This window comes from Macrotis lagotis, chromosome 7, assembly GCF_037893015.1.
Source record: "Macrotis lagotis isolate mMagLag1 chromosome 7, bilby.v1.9.chrom.fasta, whole genome shotgun sequence".
NCBI classification, from domain to species: Eukaryota; Metazoa; Chordata; class Mammalia; order Peramelemorphia; family Peramelidae; genus Macrotis; species Macrotis lagotis.
The window spans coordinates 12,581,458-12,605,116 of NC_133664.1; the positions used below are offsets into that span (position 1 = coordinate 12,581,458).

The 23,659-nt window shown below is 39.5% G+C and overlaps 1 protein-coding gene across 1 annotated transcript in view; it reads left to right on the forward strand.

The window, feature by feature from the left end:
* The window catches only part of DNAH11 (dynein axonemal heavy chain 11), a 309,681-nt gene that overhangs the window by 84,485 nt on the left and 201,537 nt on the right, over nt 1-23,659 (forward strand). Inside the window, exons 23-29 of the mRNA XM_074195450.1 lie at nt 2,172-2,330; nt 7,676-7,798; nt 8,455-8,577; nt 8,904-9,128; nt 10,863-10,954; nt 13,605-13,731; nt 20,906-21,055. Coding sequence (XP_074051551.1) covers nt 2,172-2,330; nt 7,676-7,798; nt 8,455-8,577; nt 8,904-9,128; nt 10,863-10,954; nt 13,605-13,731; nt 20,906-21,055 — 999 coding nt within the window. The remainder of the gene's footprint in view (nt 1-2,171; nt 2,331-7,675; nt 7,799-8,454; nt 8,578-8,903; nt 9,129-10,862; nt 10,955-13,604; nt 13,732-20,905; nt 21,056-23,659) is intronic.

The following is a 23,659-nucleotide window of genomic DNA, read 5'->3' on the forward strand; positions in this document are numbered from 1 at the left end:
TAGGTTAAGAACTGTGAACAAAAAGAAAAGGTGGCAAGCCTTCATAGAGTCTATATCCTTCTGGGGAATGGGTACATTATGTATAGTGATAAATTGAAGGTAAATTATGTTAATGATAAGGAAAAAGACCAGGCAGTGAAGTAGAGGAAGATAGTACAAACTCAAAGGGTTGATAGATCTTGAACCAGAAGGTACTCCAGAGGCCATTTAGACCAACCCATTCATTTTGTAGAGGAAAAATCGAGTCTTAAAGAGGTAAAGGATCTTGCCAAGGTCAGACAGATGACTGAATGAGAAATATATAAGAGAAGGAACCTCAAAGACTATCTAGTCCAATTCTCTCATTTTACAAATGAAGAAACTGAAGTCTAGAGAGGTGAAGTGAATTGCTAAAGTCATAAATGTCAGAGATGAGATTTCAACTCCAGACCCAGGATTTCTAGTAAACCACTGGAGGCAATCACATTTGTATGTATTTATTTGAAATTGAAATATTATTGCACTAAGGTTTTGGGTGGAAATTGAATGATGAAATCATTCTTAATTTTCTACTTTTTTAATATCCATAGATATAACTATGCAAGGAAGTGAAAGCCTTTCCCTAGAAAGGAGGCAGATTAGAAAAAGTCAGCCAACCAAAAGTCCCAAAGATCACAGCTTCAGAAATCATAACATCAAAGCTGAAAGGAGCTTCAGGATCATCTAATCTAGGTCATAGATGAACAAAAATCTGTTTTCCAATGTCCTTGGCTTAAAGTCATACAGAGATAGAGAACCTGCTCATCCCAAGGCAACTTACCATGGTGAGGGTTAGACAACCCTCCTGCTTTGGGACTTTGAACTACTGTTTCTAGTTTTTTCTACTGGAAGCAGGCAGAACAATTCTGCTGCCTTACAATTGTATGTTACATAATTCTTTTACAATTAAGATGCATTTATGCAATTTGGGGTTGGGTGGATACCCTGTGGCAAATAAAGAAATTCCTCCAATGATGTCCAAAAATATTTTCTTGATTTGCCCCTTGAGTCTATCACTGACAAGAGGAGTAGCATCATTGTGGGACCTCTGGTGACACAGTTCAGCAGTCAGAGATCTCTGAAAGGTGCTCATTGTTGCAGAATTGTTATCCCAATTCTGCTCACTTCCCTTTGCGTCATGTCATAGAAATTTTCAGAGTTTCTCTGAAACTTTCCTTTTCATAATTTCTTGCAACATAAGTGTATATCTTCATTTGTTTGGTCATGCCCCAAGTGATGGGCCCCAGCACCCTTGCTAATCTGTCTTCCTCAAAGAAGATAACAGGGAATTTGTCTATCTGTTCTCAATGCTAAACATTCCCAGTTCCTTTACATGGCATAATGTTAAGATTGACACTAGTCAGTCAATGAGCACTTTTTGCTTCCAATATTTTAGGCACTATGCTAAATGCTAAGGATATAAAAAAAAAAACAAAAAAACCAATACCTACTCTCAGGGAACTTACAGTCTAATGGGGGGAGATAACATAGAAAGAAATAGGAACGAATAAGAGTTCTATGTACGCTCACATCTATGTGTGTCATTTGGAATACATAGCTAAAGAAGGTACTCACATTGAGAACATCTTGTTTTATTCCTTACAGAAGTCTCTATTTTGTCAACTCTCTTCCTACAATGCAGCAGAATTTGGTGTCCTTGAATTCCCAAGACATTTCTTTGGTTGGGCATAAGGGAAGACAACAATAATAACAATGATGATGAAAATAAAACTCAGCTGACAAACTCTAAAACATTCCAAGAGCTGCTTGCAGTCCTCTTTACCACAACATTTAATTGCTTTACATTCTTTCATATAGTTGCACTAAAATTGGGAAACTATATCTTCCTAAGATAAGACAAGACAATGATAAAAATAATTACTCAAATATATCTAAAATTTGTGAAGTACTGTGCATTCATCATTTCCGATCATTTCATTTGATCCTCATAACAATTCTGGGAGGTAGGTGCTATTGTTGAGAAAATTGAAGCAAATAAAGGTTTAAGGAATTTCCCAGGATCACACAGCTAGAAGAAAACTATGGTTGGATTTGAACTCAGGTCTTCCTGACACTAAGCTTACTGATTATCCACTGCTTGAAAAAATACACAAGAGATGGTTTAACCATTTATAACAATTGCTATTCCTTAGGACATATGGTCACTCGATAAGGAAGTCCGCTTCTGGGATGCTTACTTGGGACTGGAGCTAATGGTGAAAAACCTGCTGGCATCTCTGAAGGCTGTGATGGAGTTACAGAACCCAGCCATCAGGGAGAGGCACTGGCACCAACTGATGGACATCACAGGGGTCAGTATCTTGTGAATTCAACTAATTCAGGAGCCTCGAAGCTGAATGGAGGTATCACTTGAAAGATCCCTTGTGCTATGAAGTAAGGAAGGTGCCAAGGTCATATTTATCAATGTTATAAGAGAAGGTCATGGGAAATGGAACATGGGGAGAGGTGGAAGAAAGATGTGATCACTCCCTTCATGTTGTCAGGAAGACCTTGCCATGGTAAAATGTTTCTAATAATCTAGTTGTTTGGGAGTGGTTTTTTTTTAAAGATAGTTGGTTGTGCATAAGTCTCCATGTCAGTTGGTTACTTTTTGTTGTTCTTCCAAATCTCATGGCTGGTTTTTCCCCTCAGTTTTAATACTGGTTTTTATTTTGTATATTACAATATTTTCAAAACACCCCTCACCCCCCTCTAGGATTGAACACTTCCTTTTAAAAAAAGAACAGTGAAGCCAAAATACTCAACACAATGTCCTCATTTAATAATTTATACAACAATTTGCCCTACTAGTAGTCTCCCAGCTGTGAGAGGCATGGCATATTTCATTATGTTTGTATGTGATTTTGTTTATTCCTTTAGAAAGAAAAAGAACCAAACCAGCATTTGACTTCACTCTGAAGCCATGGAAGCTAAGAACCTTTAAGAGTGTCAATTAGATGAGTTAATTGAATATTGTGAGAGAAAAGTTAGACTTCTTGCTTATAAGTTGAAAAATGAAAACTAAGATGATATGTAGGGATACATAATGAGCTGGGGAAGGAAAGGGTAGAAACAGTAAACCACCCCAGGATCTTTTCTGAGAAACCCAAATGGGGTCATGGAGAGTAAGGCATGCATTAAATGACTGAATACTAAGAAATATTTTGGAAGAGAGATCTCTGGGAAAAATCAGGGACTCTGGGATAGTCAGCAGAAGAGATCTTTAATAAGAATGTGGCTAGTGCAGGATCCAGTTAGCTTTTGTGCGCAAAGAACTTCCATAGATTTTTTTTTAGTGAGAGAAAAAAATATACTTCCGTCTGACTCTGTCTCTGGAATGAGTTGCCTTCTTTGTCATAAGTCCACCAAAGAAGTTGTTTCAACATTTTTCCCCACAGCTATCACTAGCTATATTTCCCTCTACTTCATTCCTCCCCATTCTCATCTATTCCATTCTCTCTCTCTCTCCTTTCATCCAGTCCCAGTTCAGAAGTGTGTTGTATCTGAGTACCCTCTCCCACAATCTTCCCTCTCTTCCCTCCCCCATTTCCCCTTTATTCCCATTCCTTTCTTCTCATTTTTCTCTAGGGTAAGATAGACTTCCCTCACCCTATTAAGTGTGCATGTTATTTCCTCTCTGAGTCATTTCTGATGAGAATGAAGGCTCACTCGTTCCCCCTCACCTTCCCCCATTCCACTCCATTGACTCTTATGTGAAATATCTTAGGCCCTTTTCCTCTCCTTTCTCTTCTTCCCAGTACTTTCCTTTATCACTCATTGACTCCATCTATATTATACCATTATATTCAGTTCCTTCCTGTGCCTTGTCTATATATATGCTCCTTCTAATTGTTCTAATAAATGAGAAAGTTCATATGAGTTATCAATATCTTCTTCCCAAGTAGAAATACAAACAGTTCAACATCATTAAGTTTCTCATAGTTAGTCCTTCTCATCCACTCTCTCTGGTTCACCTGAGTCCTGTACTTGGAGATCAAACTTTTTGTTCAGCTCTGGTTGTTTCAACAGGAAAGTTTGAAAGTCCCCTGTTTTATTGAAAGTCCATCTTTTCCCCTGAAAGATGATGTTCAGTTTTGCTGCATAGTTGATTCTTGGTTGTAAACCAAGCTCTTTTGCCTTCCAGAATATCATATTCCAAACCCTCTTGGCACTTAATGTAGATGCTGCCAGATCCTTTGTAATCCTGACTATAGAGCCACAGTAGTTGAATTGTTTCTGGCAACTTGTGGTATTTTCTCTTTGACTTGGGAGTTTGGGAATTAAGCTATAATATTCCTGGGAGTTTTTCTTTTGGGATCTCTTTCAGGAAGGGATTGGTGAATTCTCTCAATTTCTATTTTACCCTCTGCTTCTAGGATCTAGGGGCAATTTTGTTGTATTATCTCTTGAAAAATGAAGTCTAGGTTCTTTTCCTGTTTGTGACTTTCAGGTAGCCCGATAATTTTTAAATTATCTCTTCTGGATCTGTTTTCAAGGTTGGTTGTTTTTCCAATGAGATATTTCACATTTTCTTATATTTTTTTTGCAATAGTTATATTTCTTCCTGAGTTCTCACAAAGTCATCAGCTTCTTTTCAATCCATTCTGCATTTGAAGGAGTTGTTTTCCAGCTGGCCAATTCTACGTTTTAAGGCATTCTCCTCATTTGCTTTTTATGTTGTTTTTTCCATTTGGCCTAAACTGGTTTTTAACATATTATTTTCTTCAGTATTTTTTTGTACTTTCTCTAAGCTGCTGACTTGGTTTCCATGATTTATCTGCATCACTCTCATTTCTCCTCCCAATTTTTCCTCTACCTCCTTTAATTGCTTTTCAAATTGCTCATCCATAGCCTGAGCCCATTTTCTATTTCTCTTGGAGGCTTTGGGTATAGAAGCTTCCATTTTGTCATCTTTCTGAATCTTCCATGGGGCCAAAGTAATTTTCTATGGTCAGATTCTTCTCTTTCTGTTGTTTTCTCATTTCCTCAGCCTATGACTCATTTACCACACTTCCAAGGATTTTGGAGTTTGGGGGGAATAATCCACAGGAACCTTTATTCCTCCAAGGTTTTATGAGAGGTTCTGAGCCCAAAATACAACCTGGATCTGAGTGTGGGCAAACAGCTGAGCCCTGCCCTGGGGAGAGCAGAGGGTCCTCTGCAGCCTCCCCAAACCACCTTACTGTCCATGGATTGTGCTCTGGAGGTACAGGCTGGCTTCCCCTATTCCTGCTGCAGGTTCTCATGGCAGGGCTACTCTGAGGCCAGCATTCACTCCGCACTCACTGTGATGCAGCAGAGTTCTCTCACTCACCTTCAATCTGTTCCTCTTGATCCCAGCCAGGAAGTCTGGAAACCATCCCCTCTGCTATGGACCCAGGCATCCCCAGGGATCTAGGCACTTAGCCTGGCTGCAGCTACTGCTGCAGCTTTTTCCAATCCCCTCAGTGAAACAGACCTTTCCTGAGGAACTTCTAAGTTGTTTTAGACTGGGAAATTGTATCACTCAGTCTTTCTCTGGTTTCTGCCCCTCTAAATTTTGACTGGAGTCATAATTTGATGACTTTTGGAGTTTGGGGGGGAACAAGTTTCTAGGAATTCCTGCCTTCCTCCCTGAGGTTAGACTTTAAAAAAAAGAACGCTAGGTCCATTTACTGACAAATACTTGGTGAAATTAAAGAAATGATTGGAAATATTATCAAATCACTCCAGTATCTTAGAATTAAAAACAAGTTAGTCACTCCCTGTGTTTATTAGAATTTAAACTGGGATCTTAACAAGTGACCTGGTTGATCTCTCTGTAAAATGGGTTTTGTAGGCAGAAGAGATGAGAAAAGTGTACATTAAAATGAAAAACAAAACCAAAATCATGCTGTCAGCACTGAGACTAAATGTCTCTAACTCAGTCTCAAACTGTATAGCAAGGAGAATGCCAAAACATCTCATTTCTTTTTTTTTTAATGAAACTTGTGAAATTTTTTAATAGGCATTACAAATAATAATTTTAGAGGATTAGACTATCATAGTTTTACCAAAGTTTTGTCTAGACTGAAAGGTTCTACCATCATGAGAATGTTTAAGGTCCACATAAAATCTAGCCCTTGCACAAATCTAACCAATGCTCAACTCAATCTGAAATTTAGAGGAAAGTAGCTTCCTAGCTCTCAAGTCCCATACCATTATTAATTAATGCCTTTAACTTTTTGCTAAACCTTTTTTAAAAATATATTTCACTGATTCCTTTTTTATATACCCAAAATACGTTATTTTTTGTTCCAAACAATCTGAATGTTACCCTATACACACTCTCTGCTTCTCAAAAGAATTTTTCCTAGTAACAAAGAAAAACAGGTGAGACAGACAAACATGGCAGCTCCCCCTACTAGCTTGGGCATCATTGGACATCCATAGGCCCTCATCTCTCTGTGCAAAGAAGGAAGTATACTTCATCACATTCTCCATCAACAAGATTGATCGTTTCATCTAATCCATGCCTAGCTGCCACTTAGTGCTGCTTCTATTTTTATCATTTTGTAGACTTGCCTTCCTGATTTGATTTTCTTCCTTCTGTAAAAATTCTTATGTCTTCTTCTGTTTCTCTGAATTCTTCATAGTTTTCATTTCATGTTGATCTTAGTAGTTCATCACAGTTTATTGACTGTTGCCTGGTTAGTGGCACCTCCTTTGCTTATTGTTTTGCCACCACAGCAAAGAATATTTGATCATATATGAGCCCTTTCCATCTTTGACTTCAGAGGATATGCCCATTGGTAAACCAACAAATACATGCACATATACACTGCATAATACATAGATATCTATATATGTGAATATAGCTAATAAATTTTGTCATGTAATTCCAAATTGTTTTTAGGAGAGTAAGGAGAAATTGTCTTCCCCATCACCCAGCATATTAGAATGCCTGCCTTGGATCACTCAATCACAGGCGTTTTATTATACATCTATTTTTGTCTAACAGGCACTGCCTTTCCACAGTCTTACCAAAACTAAGTCTGTCTTTGTTGCCTCTGTTAATATGATGAACAATGGGGTAAAATCTCAGAGTTGTTTTAATATGCAAAGGAAAGGTGATCCTTTCCTGTCCAGACTTCCAGCACTTTATTCTCTTCTACCCACTCTAAGATTCCCTCCACTATTCCTTATACCCAACATTCTATCCACCAACTCTGCCCTTATGCTTGGCAGAAGATGAAAGTTTGTCAATGATTGGTTATCCCCCATTCCTGTAATCTTTCCTTTTTCTCCACTCCTTCTTAGATTCTTTAGCTTCCTTCAAGACTAAGCTCAAATCTCACCTTCTGCAGGGGGGGGGGGGCGGTCTTCCCACTGAGATGAGCTTCTATTTACACTGTATTGTATACTTTTGTTCTTTTTGTCATTAGAATGTGAGCTTTTGGGGGGAAGGAACCTTATTTTTGTCTTCTTCATGTCCCTAATGCTTATCACAGAGCCTAACATAAAATAGATGCTTAAAATGTGGTTTAATTGAATGCTTAATTGAAGTGTTTTTCATTTAGCTGTTGATGATTTGCATATTTTGCAACAGCACATTCCTCCACTTATCAATTGAGGAATTCCTTTTAATTATTAAATTGTCTTTAAAATATATTTAGATTTTTGATTTTCTTCTCCTTAGGTTAAGTTCTCAATCAATGAGGGAACAATTTTGGCAGATTTATTGGTCCTACAGCTGCATAAAGTGGAAGATGATGTCCAAAGCATTGTGGACAAAGCCGTGAAGGAGCTGGGGACTGAAAAGGTAGAATTCTCTGGTTTGGGTCTTCATGTTTTTGGTAGTAGCCTACTTTAGTACAAAGAAAAATGCTTACTTAGGGAAAGGTGCCAGTGGCATAATAGAAAATGCACTGGATTGGAGACCAGAAGTTTACTCCTGGCTCTTTCAGCCAGGTGACATAGTGGATAGAGCACTGGACCTGAGTTCTAATCCAAACTCAGACTAACTGTGTGATCTTGGGCAAGTCACTTCGCCCTGTTTGTCTCAGTTTTCTCACGTGTAAAATGAGGTAGAAAAGTAAATGGCTCTTCCAAGAACCATGAAGATTTAAACATGACTGAAATGATTGAGCAACTAACTCTCAGTTACTAAACTGTGAATTATCTTGAGCAAGTCATTGAAGTTCTCTGAACTTCACTTTCTTCACCTATGTGTGCCTCCTGCCTCTCCTGGCTCTTGAGAAGAAAACATTTTTATAAGTTTTGAAGTAAAGCTTGTCCTAGCTCTGAGAGTCAAAATTAGTTTCTTGCTAAACCTCACTGTTTCTTCACATTTCAGTATCATGATCCGTGAAATGGGTGTAATCATATATAACCTAAATATTCTTTGGCAGAATGCTTTTATGGCTAAATCTATTTCATCTGATTCTAAATCATTGAATTCATCTCATTTTTAAACAGATTCTTACTGAGATCAGCTATACTTGGGCCATGATGGAGTTTTCATATGAAGACCACTACCGGACAGGCATCCCTTTATTAAAATCTGATGAACAACTTTTTGAGACTTTAGAACACAATCAAGTAAGATGCCCTTACCTCACCCCTCCTTCCTTTACAGAAACAGTAGTCTTTTTAAATGGAGATTTGAGAATCTTCTGAGCCTCCAAACTGAAAAGGAACCTAGATTTTCCCAGAATTCAATGACTATTTCTGGTCCCAAGTCATATCCTATGTATTTTTCCAACAGCTGCAGAGCCACATGGTCCCATTTACCACTGACGTATTTACACGAGGGAGAGATTTACTTGCATTGTTCATTATGGAAAGAGAATTTTAAATGCGTGTCTAGTGTCTTGCTCTTAATTATAATCTCATTTGTTGCTTTTAATTGCCCGTCCTCCTTTTAGGTTCAGTTGCAGACAATCCTACAAAGCAAGTATGTAGAATATTTCATCGAACAAGCATCAGGTTGGCAAAAGAAGTTAAATATGGCAGATGCCATCATCTTCCTTTGGCTGGAGGTCCAACGGACCTGGTCGCATTTGGAGAGTATCTTTAGAGGCTCTGAGGACATTCGAATTCAGTTGGATGAAGATACAAGAAGATTTGATGGCATTGATGCTGACTTTAAGGTAGAGTGAGGATATTGCCAGATGCTTTCACAGAATGAGAGTAGAGATGAGTTGCCAGGGTTTCTTCACTGTGACTCATCTATTCCCTAACTCAAAGATGGAAGAGATGGAAAGGTTCTCAAAAGCCATTTCATCCAACTTCCCTATCTTTATGGATGAGGGAACTGAGACCTAAAGACAGTTTCAGTGACTTTCCCCAGAGCTATATTGTAGTAAGAAACCAGATACACGACCATAGTGCTATGTGATCATAGAATAGGAATAGAAAGGAACCTCCAATTTTCCCATTTTATAGATGAGGAAACTGAGACCTGAAGAGGTGAAATGTCTGACTTGAAGCTCGGTTGGATGGTAAGTGGCACATGAAGGATGAAGGGTCATGAGATTCTAGACTAAATCTGGAAAAGACTTCAGGGAACACCTAGTCCAACTCTCCTTACAAAGAAGAAAACTGAGACTCAGAAGTTGTGACTTACCCAAACTCACATGGGGATAAATAACAGAGGCAGGTTTTTAAACCCAAGTCCTCTGACCCCTGAACACCATTCCATGATGGTCCTTTAGGATTCCTCAGACTCAAAAAATTCATCACTCAGTGACCAATCCAGTCACCAGACTCTCTGAACTTACCAAGGCTAAGTTCAGAGATGCCCAGATTCCCAGGAAAAGCCATTCTAGTAGACTTTTTATACCTGTCATAGTCTCTGGCCATCTCCACACCAGGAGAGATGCATCATGAGAGAGCCTTCCTGGAAGATGGCAATGGCACTAAAGTTAAAATACAAGGCCCTGACAGAAAGAACAATGGGCCCATATCCTTAACCATCATCAATTTGTGTGCTAGAATCTCTTCTTCTACTATCTTCCCCTTGGGTGATTTCTTTTTCTTATTTTGAAGCAGAGCAAAGTATGGCCAATTTTTTTTTCTGCACTGTGCAGCTCTTCCCCATTTACTGTGACATGTGTATTAGTCAGGGAACCTCTTAAGACTGTTTATTAATTCCCTTCCTTTTTTGTTTGTTCACTTGGATAGAAGCAGGGATGATATTGGATATCACCAAGAATGGTGGCAATACCCAAAGGATGTCTTCAGGGAGAAAGCATCTAGCCATGTCCTTTATGAGATTTTTGATCTCTCTCAATCAGCATGTGCTAATTAAATACCAACTGTTTGTCCAACACTGTGCTAGCTAGGGGATACAAAGACAATAGTAAGGCAGTCCATGCACTCAAGGAGTTTATGTTCTGTCAGAAAAGATGCCAAATATAGATAGATAAATTATGTACAAGATGGTGGTGCAGTGGAAAGAGCACCAGACTTGCAGGAGTTCAAATGTAACTTGAGATAGTACCTGTGAAACCCTTGGCAAGTCATTTAATTCTATTTGCCTCAGTTTCCTCATCTGTAAAATGAGTGAAAGAAGGAAATGGCAAACCATTACAGTATCTTTGCCAAGAAAAATCTCTAAAGGGGTCCCAAAGAATTAGACATGACTAAAAGGACTGAATAACAATGTATAAGATAGATCCAAAGTGATGTTTGGAGGGGAGGCATCAGGAAAAGCAGAAGGTGGAGGTGGGGTAGGAGCTGAGGGATGCTGTGAAGCAGAAATTAAGAGGGAGAATAATCTAGGTGCTGGGGACACACCCAGCTCAATGTCTGAGGAAAAAGAAGAAGGTTTGGAGAATAACTTAAACTTAATGCTGATTACTGACTTGTATTCTTCTATGCAGGAATTGATGTTGGACACTGTAAAGACCAAAAATGTTTTGGAAGCAACGAGCCGACCCAATCTGTATGAAAACCTGAAGGATTTGCAAGACAGGTTAGGTTGAATGGATAATGTAGCCATAGTCACTGATGCACTTACAGCTCTTCAAGGTTTGGAAAAGGCTTCTTGTGTCCATTTGATTTTGTCCCTTCTTACAACACCCCTTAGAGGCCAATTCCATAGTAATAACTACTAGAATCTTTTTTTTGTTTGTTTTTTTAGATTTTTTTGCAAGGCAAATGGTGTTAAGAGGCTTGCCCAAGGCCACACAGCTAGGTCATTATTAAGTGTCTGAGGCTGGATTTGAACTCAGGTACTCCTGACTCCAAGGCTGGTGCTTTATCCACTACGCCACCTAGCTGCCCCTATAACTATTAGAATCTTAAGGTTTACAAAGTGTCTCATATGTATTATCTTTTTTGACCCTCCCAACAGATCTAAGAAGAGAGTGGCTTTTAGTATTCACATTTCACAGATGGGGAAACTGAGACAAACAGGATTAAGTGGGGAAGGGGAAGGAAGGTGTTTGAGGTTAGATTTAAATTTAGGTCTTCTTTACTCTAGGCTCAGTTCTCTATGCTTTGTGCCACCAAGCCACCCACATTTTACAAGTGGGGAAACTGAGACTCAGAGTATGACTTTGGTCACCGTGCTTAAACATGTCAGAAGTGGGATTCCAACTTGGGCCTTTCAGACTCTTCTTGACTCTAAGGTGGCACCCAGGCCTTTCCAAGGTGACATCTAGAATGTTACAGTGTATTTTTAAACAAATTTAAATATGGATTGAATAAAATCAAAGAGAATTTCTCTTTCTGAAATCCCAGACTGAAGATCTCAAAAGCCCCTTGTCTAGGGTAGCATCAAAGAGCATAACCTGTTTCCTGGTTAGGACTATACAGGTGTGAGAGTTAAAAAAAAATTGTTTTTTTGTAACACAAGAAGTTGTTTTTCTCCAGGGATTACCCCGTCTCTCACATATGGCGGTAGCTCTGTAAATGTTTGTTGACTAGAATTAAACTAGAAACAGAACATAAAATGGAATTAATTCTCCAACAGAAATAATGTTCCTAAATGAAACTGACTTTGATTAAAAGGGGAAGGTGGTAAGTAGATTTCTGAAGGAGTTAATTATTTCTGATTAAGTTTCATGGAAATGAACTGCGCCAGACCCAGGAGTAATGGGCAGAAGGAGCAGAAAGGGAAATAGGGACTCTAATGCCAATAAACAAACTTCCCTTGGATTGATGTAGACTGAAAGAGATTGAGCTGCTGGGGAGGTCGGGAGGATATGGCCTCTCCCTGGAGGCCCATCACTTAATATGTACTAGTAGGTGTTAATTTGGGGCCACTTCTGTTGTTGGGTGCCAAGATACAGAGACAATAACCGATGACCCCTTGCTGGGAGTGGGGATTCAAGTGTCAGTAGAGGATGGCTAAGATGGTCCCTTCCAACTCTGAGATGATGGAATTCTGTGCATCCATCTCTGCTACCTATTATAGGATAGAGGAGATGAGTGGGAAGGACCAGGGGAAGGAGGCATCTGGAGCTCTGATTTCCCTTCTCTAATCGATGCAGATTATCAGTAATATAAAAACAATATTATAGTAATAATAATAAGGATATGTTATTATATATTATATGATGATATATGTAATATGAAATATAACAATATAACAAAATAATTAACACCTACTTATATTTTTAAGCAAGCCTGGAGACCAGAGAGCTATCCAGCCATGATGTGTCTGGGAACCCATGTCTTTCTGGCCATGCACCATGCTTGATTTTGATTGAGACAAACATCTTTCACATAAGATGAATTAGGGGTAGAAAATGTGGGAAAGGTGTTTAGAGAGTGGGTTCTTCTTTGAGATTTCTTAGAGCACCAGAGACCCTATTGTTCTCTAGAGAGAGTCTGTGAGGCAGCCTAAATGGTCTCTTTGGAGAAATTACCTTTGAAAATATCATGATTAAGTAGCAACAATATAGGCATAGTGTCACAAAGTACATAAAGGGCCAACCTTGGAGTCAGAAAGCTTGGCTTCAGTTGCTGGTGCCAACCAAGAGCTAATTGCTAAATTTCCAGGGTGAGCATTTATGCCTGGGAAACTGGCAAAGGCTTCAAATCAAAGCTTCATTTTTCATTGATGTTATTGATTCCATAGACTTAAGAATATGACAGAAAAATATTAATGATGCAGATAAAATTTTGGATGTGTGTTGTATACAATTTTTTTTTTAGAAAGCTGATTGTTAAACATTTACTTGCCCAGCCTTGCCTATATTCTGGCCCTCGCTTTGATGTAGACCAGCTGTGGGATCCTGGGCAGTGATCGAGCCACTTCTCCTAAGCTATGGGCAGACATCCATAGGCTTTGGTGGTCCCCTTGTAGTGAGATGACCTGTCTAGGCTAAGAATATCCCTTCAAGAAGATGGTTAGAGTGGGACAGAGAGACCTCCTTCTTTTGGGTCAGGGAAGGATTGTCCTGGGTTTTTAGACTATGCCTATCAAAGTAATCTTTCTTAAGGCACAGGGCTGACCATGGCACTCCCCTGCTCAAGAAGCTACCATGGCTTCTTGGATGTGGGCCCATATCCTAAACCATCATCAATTTGTGTACTAGAATCTCTTCTTCCATTATCTCTCCCTTGGGTCAGAGAGTGGCCAAGACTCATTGAGCCATTTCCTGTCTGTTTTCCAGGCTTGTTCTTTGTGAAAAAGCTCTTGCTGAATACCTGGAGACCAAGCGTCTGGCTTTTCCTCGGTTCTACTTTGTCTCCTCTGCTCATTTGCTTGATATTCTCTCCAACGGAAACCAGCCAAAGCGGGTAATGTGTCCCTCACCTTGCTTTACCCATGCACCCCTGCCTAGAATAGGACAGAGATCCCTGTAATCAGTGGTCTGCCCTGCTGGCTCCCCAAGGGCACACGAATCCATGAACTCTCATTGAGAGGCAGAGTGGTGGGGTGTGGATTCAGAAAGGATTTGTTTCCTGCCTCCAATACTTCCCAGATGGGTGACCTTGATCCAAGTCACTTTCCTGCTCTTTAAAGAACGTTTTGTTCAGGAAAATTCAGAGATCATCTGATCTGTGTGATCATCCCTGCCAGTTTACAGATGAGGAAACTATGTCATCTTCCCAAGGTCACATAGATAAGGTAGAAGAGGCAGGATTCAAATTCAGCCCAATTTTTTTACTCCAGATCAAGGGCTCTCTCTGCTGAATGCATGATCCTGTCTTCAATTCACTCAATAGGCATTTATTGAGCATCTTCTATGTGTTGGCATCTGGGAATGCCAAGATAAGAATGAATAAAATGATTACTCCTTCAAGAGCCTTGACAAGAAACATTCCAGGAAAAGTTAAATACAGGACATGCATGTATCCATGCAGATGCACACAATGTATATTATACATCACTAATTTTTAGTTTTGTTTAGTTTTTTTCAGTTCTGTCTTACTCTTCATGACCTCATTTGGAGTCTTCTGGGCAGAGACCATGAAATAGTTTACCATTTCCTTCTCCAGCTCTTTTTACAGATGAGGGAACTGAGACAGATGGGTTCAGTGTCTTACCCAGGGTCATACTGGTAGTATCTGAGGATATGAATTCAGGAAAATTTTATCCTTATTAAAATTTATTTTTATCCACTGCACCACCTAACTGCCCACATACATAATACACACACACAAGGAGAGTTCTGATTTGATGTCAACATTTAGACTTTTCAAAGGGGGTGGGAGGGATCAGAATAGCATAAGGGAAAGGAGATTACAAGAAGTCTAGTTGCAGAGAAAATTAGGACATCTGCTCCTCACTAGCTGGGTGATCGATTTTTAATATAAAGTTTAATAGAATTTGATATAAGTCAGCAACCATTTACTATGGGCCTACTGTATGCTTTATTGTGTTGGAGACAAAAAGAAGACAGGAACCAGTCTCTGATCTCAAGGAATTTACATTCCACTGGGAAATACAGTGAATGCACACATAAGAATTTGTAAAATACAACTGAATTAGTCTGAAGTAATTTTGTCCAGTGGGAGGTGGAGGTAGGGAAGGAAGCATAAACAACCAGGGGGATCAGAAGAGAGAATCCTCTAGAAGGTTGTTCCTGAGCTGTGATTTAAAAGGAGCTGGGGATTCTATGAGTAGAATGAGGAGAGAAAAGCTTCGGTTTAGGGAATGGCCTAGGCAAAGGAATGAAGGTGAGAAATAGATTGTAGTGCCCAGGGCCATTTTGGCTATGATGTACAGTGAAGAAGAGTAAAGGGGAGGCCACTCTGAAAAAGTTAAGTTGGAGACAGACTGTGAGACTCTTTCCATATTAAATAGGAATTGTTTATTCTATCTTAAAGGCAACAGGGAGCCATGGTAGCTTCTTGAGCAGGGGGGTGACATGGCCAGCCCTGTGCCTTAAGAAAGATTCCTTTGGTAGGATGGCTATTGTTTTATGAAGCTCAGGAGGGAGAGAGCAGCAAAGTTAAGGATCTAGACTCCTGAAAGGACAATGTATCCTCAACAAGAAAGTAGAAGGGAACACCTTGGACAGGTTTCAAGCAGCTGTTTCCTTCCTGTTGCCGGGTCATGGATATTTTGCAGATCCTCTGGCCCCTGTTTTAGGTCCCTGTCAGCTCCAACCATCTTGGATGCTGGATGATTGCGCCTCCGTCCTGTGATAAGCTGATGGTTTGCCTATGTGAGAGCTGTGGGGGTCAGGCCTGAGGATGGAGTTGATGGGAGGCATGTTAATTATACTTCCTCTCCCCATTTCTGCGAGAGCAGATGTGGGTGACGCACAGATTGCAGAGCGGCCTGGTGCTGCTGAAGTGGTAATTTCCCCAGATGTAAATAGCTCATGCTGAATCTACAGGTAGACAAAAGCCCGGGTCCCAGAGGTCAGCTTGGCAGGATGTGGATGCTCCAAGTTCTTGTGAGCTCTGGGAAAGGGATGTCATTAAAAACAACTGCACAGATTTCTTTGCAATCCTGCTGGACGCTTCATGAAAATAGCGCAATGATGTTCCTCATCCTCATGAAAGCTTAGGCAAGTTACTCTTCTTTCTTTGCTCTCCATTTCTGTATCTGTAAAATGGGGCTTGAGTTTTCTCAGTGGCTCTGCAATCTAAAGTCTGTGCTTTTAAAAACATATTTGGATGATTGTATTTTGATATGAATGTAGGAGACAGGAAGTGACCTGTTGGTTTGAAGATCATATTCTCTGGGATAGGAAGGACTTGCGCATGGACCATCTTCCATGTGCAGTGAGTACTGTCTTGGCCACTCGTTGGACGGCTGCCCCTGTGGCATGCATATGCCACATGCATATGGAAAGTACCTGGAGCCAGGTGCTAAGCTACTCCTCAAGTGCCCCCTTTGTCCGAACCACCATGGAAATGCATTTAAGTGAGACTCTTCTTCCTTCCCCCTTGTAGGATGGGCACTGTCTCTCCCTAAACTAGAACCGTGTGCTCCAGGCCTAGGCTGCTGGAGAACCATGGTTTCTATTCCTTCCTCCCTTATCCTCAGGCTGTCTTGCCTAAAAGTCATTCAGTCTGTCCATGGTGCTGATTTCACTTGGGTCTGAGCCCTTTTAGGTCTTCTGGCCACTCTCTGTTCACTCTTTCCTTCAGGCATCTCATCTAATCCCTTGTTTTAATCTATGAACTTTGGAGGCTTGTAAAATAACCCTGAGCTATTTCAATTCCAGGACTAGTCATGAATTCTTTCACTTGCAACAGCTCTCAATCTTTCTTGGAGGCACCAACTTCTGTGGCAACAATATGATTGGTTCCTTTGTGACCCTATGTATTCCATACATTAAAACCTTGTTCTGAGAAGACATCTACAGGCTTCACCCCATCCTCAAAGGGATTCCCAATGCCAAAAAGGTGATATGCTCTCAGTCTTGGCCAGCTCTAAGTTGATGAATCTTTGAAATGGGTCTGAGTTGTCCATTGGTGCCCTTTTCTGAAGATGAGCTAGGTTCTATTGGATGCCTTTTGTTTTTAATCTGTCAGCTTTACATGGGACTCTTCTCCAAACCCCCTCACCCTCCTCAGCATTGAAACCTCCCTACTAGAATAATTTTTGAAACCATTTATTAAAAAGTTAGTATTGGGGTGACTGGGTGGAGCAGCGGATAGAGCACTGGCTCTGGAGTCAGGAGGACCTGAGTTCAAATGTGGCCTCAGACACTTAATAATGACCTAGCTGTGTGGCCCTGGGCAAGCCACTTAACCCTGTTTGCCTTGCAAAAAACTTTAAAAAAAAGTTATTATTGAGAAAAAGAAGCTACTTCTGTGCTAGACAATATGAGAAAGAAAAACAAGGGGGCAAAGTCACTTAACTTATTTGTCTCAGTTTCCTCATCTGTAAAAAGGAATAATAGAATCCATCTCCGAGGGTTGTTAGGATCAAACAAGATAATAAAAGAAAAATCTTACAGGTCCTATAAAGCTTTCTAGAAGGTTGAATATGGTAAGAATCAGTTGCATGAGCAAGTCAGGGTGAGAAAATGAAGGAAGAACATACATTCTCTGACTGAGCTGCTAGCCATGGTCCCAAGGACTTTTTGGCAGCTCACCACTCTCATTTCTTTACCAAACTGACAATCATTAGTTTGCATGTAGGTTCAGGTCTCATTTATATGGCATCTCTGCTTTGGAATATCATCTTGAGCTACATTATTATCCCCAAGCTACAGAATGATCAACCTCTCAATGGCTATTTCAGTGTGACTGTAAATTGTCTGGTCACTGGAAAGAGTTCTTTGAAATTGGAAACTCAGAGTGGGACCATGTCCTGAGGTGTGGGAAGATGGGATTCCTTGGGCCACATTACAGCAAATTGACTCAAGTTTAAAGAAAGCCATTGTCTTAAATAACAATCCTTTTCAAATTTACTCAAACTTTCACCAGATTTCTCAAATTGATTCCCTTCCCTCTTTGCTGAGAGCTAATAGAAGAGGGAAACCCTCCAAGGCTGGAGCCCAAAATTGGCATTCCTGTCAAAAGTATAACCACTAGTGTTGCCTTGGCATTGGCAGAGTAGACTGGTCACATGAGGTAGATGTCTGCTCTTCTCTCTCTGTTTGCCCTTCTCCTTTGTTAGTGTTTCTGTTTTGGCCAAAAGACCTGAGGGTCTTCCCTCCCAGACTGATCTTTTTAACTATGCAAATGAAGGTCTTCTGACTTTTCTTCTTTCTTACCTACCTTAATCACTAAGAATCCCTGAGGGTCTTACCCACCCAGCTTAATTTTTTTTTTTGGAAGTGGTTAGTCTTGACCTCAGCTCTCTCTTATCTAACTTTGATCACAAAATGGGTGTTGCCTTAGTCAAACTGAGACCAGGAAAAGATCAAACTTAAAAGACCAAGGTCACCCACCATACCTATGGCAAGTCATACTGATCCATATTTGGCCACTGGATTCAGATGACTCCAAGAGAAGAAAGTGTGAGACTGGTAACCCCTTACTCAAAGCACCCCATACTCAAATCCAATTTATTTACATGTCATGGCATCACCTCCCTGATATCAGGTCTTCTTTATGAATGAAGGACAGGGGGCAGCTAGGTGGCGCAGTGGATAGAGCACTGGCCCTGGAGTCAGGAGTACCTGAGTTTAAATCCAGTCTCAGACACTTAATAATTACTTAGCTGTGTGGCCTTGGGCAATCCACCCCCCACACACACCATAAGTAATCCCAGTCCCTGGAGGACAGGCATAGTGGAAAGAGCATGGGAGGTAGAATTAGAGGGCTCTATCATTTATGTGACCTTGGAAAAGATCATCTCCTCTCTTTAATACTGTTATTTTCTATAGAATGAAGGAAGCTATCAGATATCCCTTATAGCTCAAGAGTTGTGATCTTAGGCCTTACTCTCCTCTCTGTATTTTACATTTCTATGATATTTCAAGAAAAAAGTCAGAATGAGAGCTGTCATCTCTGTGGAGTAATAGCTCTCCCTTTCTCATGAGACTTAAGTACGAATGTATATCCTACTGTCCAGGTCAATACACCAGGAAGAAGAAGGTTCCAGAGAGGTAGTCATCAATCAGTATTAAGCTTTATGAAAGGTATTTTTTTAGCAAGTTCTCTCATTGCTAAATCATCAAAGTGTATCTTTAGGTACAACAGTATAACAGAAAATGTGAAAAAATATCCCGTACTAGTGGAGTCTCTATTCTCGAGGTCTTTAAATGGAAAATCTGAAATAGATGCTCTGGAGAGTTTTGGTATTCACTTTTCTAAAGGTTGAACTGCCTATAATTCTGGTTGATTAGACAATTCCAGAGGGTAGTACCAGAATGGAAAGTTGGTGGCCAAGCCCAGCAGCAGGGCTAGCTTGTATTGAATTCAGGATAGATCACAAATCGATATAACAGGTCAAAGTAATAGAGCTGCAGTGAGGATGCAGCAGCCACCCAAGGAGAGGAAACAGGCAAGGACCCACTAGGGGAGTCTGTTAATATGATTTCTACTTACTGTAATTATAGCCAATATTTGTAGATTATTTTTGGTAGTAGTAGAGTAGAAGGAGTCAAAGGAGTGGATTCTGTCATTTGCTAGCTGGGGGACTTACGGGAACTCTATTTACCTCTCTGGACCACACTTTCTTCAAGGGTAAAATTATATTAGGCAACTAGATGGTGCAGTGGATAGAAGCCTTGGAATTGAGAGGATGGGAGTTTGAATCCAGCCTCTGACACTTACTAGCTTTTGACCTTGGGTAAATTGCTTAACTCTGATCGCCCAGCATCTAAGGCCATCTCCTGTCATCCTGAATCATATCTGGCCACTGGACCTAGATGGCTCCAGAGGAGAAAGTGAGGCTGGGGCCTTAGCACAGCAGCCCCTCCCTCAATCCAATTCTTACTCTTGTTAAAGTATTACTTGTCTGAGGCTGGATTTGAATCCAGGTACTCCTGACTCCAGGGCCGGTGCTTATCCACTGTACCACCTAGCTGCCCCCTTTAGCTTTAAATCTATTTGTTCATCATTATCACAATTTTTGAAGGAAATGGAATAGTTGTCATAATAATACCCATTTTATAAAAGGGAAAACTCAGAGGCTAGATAGCCATTTTTAACTTTTGTTGATTCTTGAAATGATTCAACTGACCTGGGAGGAAAATGACTTACCATTTCAAGCAAAATTTATGGAATACTTAATCTATACAAGGCACCAGGCTGGGTGCTGGGGTCCAATCAATCAATAACCAAATCCTTATGTGCTAGGCACTAAGGTTCCAATGACATAAGGGAAGTAGTCCCTGCCCTCTGGAATCTTCCACTCAGCACAGAGAGAGAACAAATACACATAGACATGTGCACATAATTGATGCAGCTTCATGATGAAGGTGGCCTCTGAGCTGAGTTTTGAAGGAAATTTGAGATATAAGAATTGGAGAGTCATGGAGAGATGGAGTTTCATAGATAGGAACTATAAGACCATTTGAGCTGAAAATAAGACTAGAAAGATAAGTTTGTGAAGAGGTGATAAGGAGTCAAAGGACTTTGAGCACATATTTAGGCCAGAGCTTCAGAGAATCTGGCAAATGTGCCAAGGATGGATTGGAGTGAGTGAAGTGAAACTGGAAACTGGACAACTCATGGCAAAGATGTCATTGTCTTATATATGTGATATAGTGACAGATATTAGGTTTATAAATTTAGAGCTACAAGGCACTCAGTGGTCTCTAAAGTATCTTCCTGCTCAAAATGTGTACTGCTACCTCCTAATTTTACAGATAAGGCAACTCAGGCTACAACAGATGGAAGGTGACTTGTTCAAGGTCATGCCAATGAAGCAGGATTTGAATTCAGATTTTCTCACTCTAGATCCTGATCTCATTCTGGGGCATCCTAGTGACCCTGGTTTCTTTTAACAAATTGTTTTAGGAAAAATGCTGTTACCTCCCTCTCCCTACTTTGCCTATTCTCTATTTTTTTTTTAAAAAATGAATTTTCCTTACATCTCCTTGCTTTGTTCCAGGTCACAAGACATTTGACCAAACTCTTTGATAGCATTGCAGATCTGCAGTTTGAGGATAGCCAATGGACAGCAGCCAGCAGAGCCATTGGAATGTACAGCAAGGAGAAGGAATACGTCCCGCTCCATACTGGATGTGAATGCATAGGCCATGTAAGCAAAGATTCAAGAGTTCTTATAGAAAAAAAGCTGCCTCCAGCTTCCTAAAAGCTAAAATAAAAAAACATTATTGTGACAATGGCAAGAATGGCTTTGAGTCACAGGGTCTGGGTTCAAAATGAACTTCTTCAACTTCCCATTTGTATATTTTCATTTCAATTTATTCACACACACCCCCATTTGTCTTAGGTTAAGGACTTCTGAACTTATTTATTCTTTATGTTTTGTTTATTGCTATTTTATGCTAATATATAAAGACTAGATCTGTGAATTCAATCACAAAGGAAACTCCCAAGTGGGAAAATTATCTCTACTAATACAGTTTGATGCTATCTCTACAACTTATAGATCACTGAGAAGTTAAATGATTTTCCAGTGGTAATAAAATCAGAATTTATCAGAGGAAGAATCTGAAATTATTGATTGTTTCTATGATTTGTTCCTTGATTTACTAATTTTGGGGATTAGATGATTTAGTTTTGAATTAATTTTTTTTTTTGGTTTTGCAAGGCAGTGGGGTTAAGTGGCTTGCCCAAAGTCACACAGGTAATTATTAAGTGTCTGAGGTCAAATTTGAACTCGGACCCTCTTGATTCCAGGGCTGGTGCTCTCTCTATCTATGGCACCACCTAGCTTCCCCTCAATTAATTTTTAATCAATATTTCCATGACCCTTTATTATGTGTTTTTTTATTATGGTCTGAAAAGCATGCATTTATTATTTCTGCTTTTCTGCATTTGGTTATGAGGGTTTTTTGCTCTAATATATGGTCAATTTTTACAAAGGTGTCAATTGTGAAAAAGATATATTGTTTGTATTCCATTTCATTTTCTCCAGAAGTCTATCATGCCTACCTTTCCTAAAATTCTATTCAAGTATTTAATTTTTTAAATTTATTTTTATGGTTAGATTTATCTAGCTCTGAAAAGGGAAAGTTGAAATCACCCACAAGTATATTTTAATTATCTTATTCCTCCTATAACTCATTTAATTTTTTTCCTTAAAAATTTAAATTTTTCACCATTTGAAGCATATATATTTGGAATCAAATAAATATTGCCGCGTTCTCTCTGATGCCTTTTTGCAAGATGTAGTTTCCTTCCCCTCTATTGTCCCACTTGTTTCTTCTGTATCAGTTCTTCCCTTTATGCTTCATTTGTATGAGATAATTTCTCCTTTTTTATCTTTCCCTACAGTTTTAATTTTTTTTAAATCACCCTATCATATACAGCTCAGCTCAAATCTTTCTTTCAAAATACCAAAGTAATGATAACAGTAATAAGAGTGATGATAACATTTTCACATGTAAGAAGTAAACAATTTGACCTTATTAAGATTCTTTTTTTTGCAAAGCAATGGGGTTAAGTGACTTGCCCAAGGTTTCACAACAAAGAAATCTGTGACAGATTTGAATTCAAGGCCTCCTGACTCCAGGGCCAGTATTCTATCCACTGTACCACCTAGCTACCCCAAGATCCTTATTTAGTGGAGTAGACCTGAAGGTGTTTGTATTTCATTAACATAGAACTTCCACCCCAGAGGGCAAGGCTTTCCTGGGATCTTCTCTAATTGTCTTAGGAAGGCAATTGCTTTACCCCCAATACTCTTTATTTCTGTTTCTCTATATTCACTCTAAGGCAAAGATCTGGCTTTTCTATGTAGAAAATTAGGAGAGGCAAAAGTTTTCTATTCTATCATCTTCCAGAATCCTCTTTCCATCTTTTTTACATTTATGTTTGTATATATTTCTTTTTATCTTACTCTTTTATACTTTGCCCTACCTTTATTTTTTTGCCTCCATCTTTGTAAAAAAAGAAGAGAGATGAGAGCAAAGCAGTGAGTTTAGCACCAGGGCTCTTGGTTTGATGAAGTCTGTTTCTGCTCTCCCTCTCTTCTCTTTTCCTCACTCTGAGTCTAAGTTCTTATCCTTATTCATTTTTAAGTCTCTTTTTGAAATCTACCCTCTTTTGCAAGTTTGTTTTCCTTAAGGCTAATGCCTCTGTCAACATATCTTCCCTTCCTATGCCTTCTTGTCTCTTGTTGATTTTCCTTCAAGTTTCTCTTTTTGAATGAAATATTTTTCTGTACCCAGTGGTCTCTATATGGAAGCATATTCTTCCATAGTTTGATAAATTCAGTGAAAACAAGGTCCAAGTATTGCCTGCTTTCTATTCCCATCCTCCTTATTTTATAGACTTTTACATTCATACCTCAATTATGTGAGATAAATTTCGTCATCCTTCTTCTCCCTCCCCACACATACTGCATATTCTTCTTCCCTACACTATTACACTATTATTCTTTTAGACTCATCAAAGCATAATAGAATCACTTTCAGGCTCTTTCCCCTAATTAGATTCCCTCTATAAATTCTGATATATGATTATTTTAATCTATCTATCCATTCAAAATCTCCCCCATATTAAAATGTAAATGGGTTTTCAGTCCCTTATGGCTAAACTCATGTTTACTTTTTTATGCTTCTCATAACTCCTATGCTTTTATTTTTAAAGTGTGCATAAAGTTTGTGTCTTTTTATCAAGAATGATTAGAAGTCCTCTGTTTCATGAAGGACCTATTTTTTTTTCCTCCATAGGA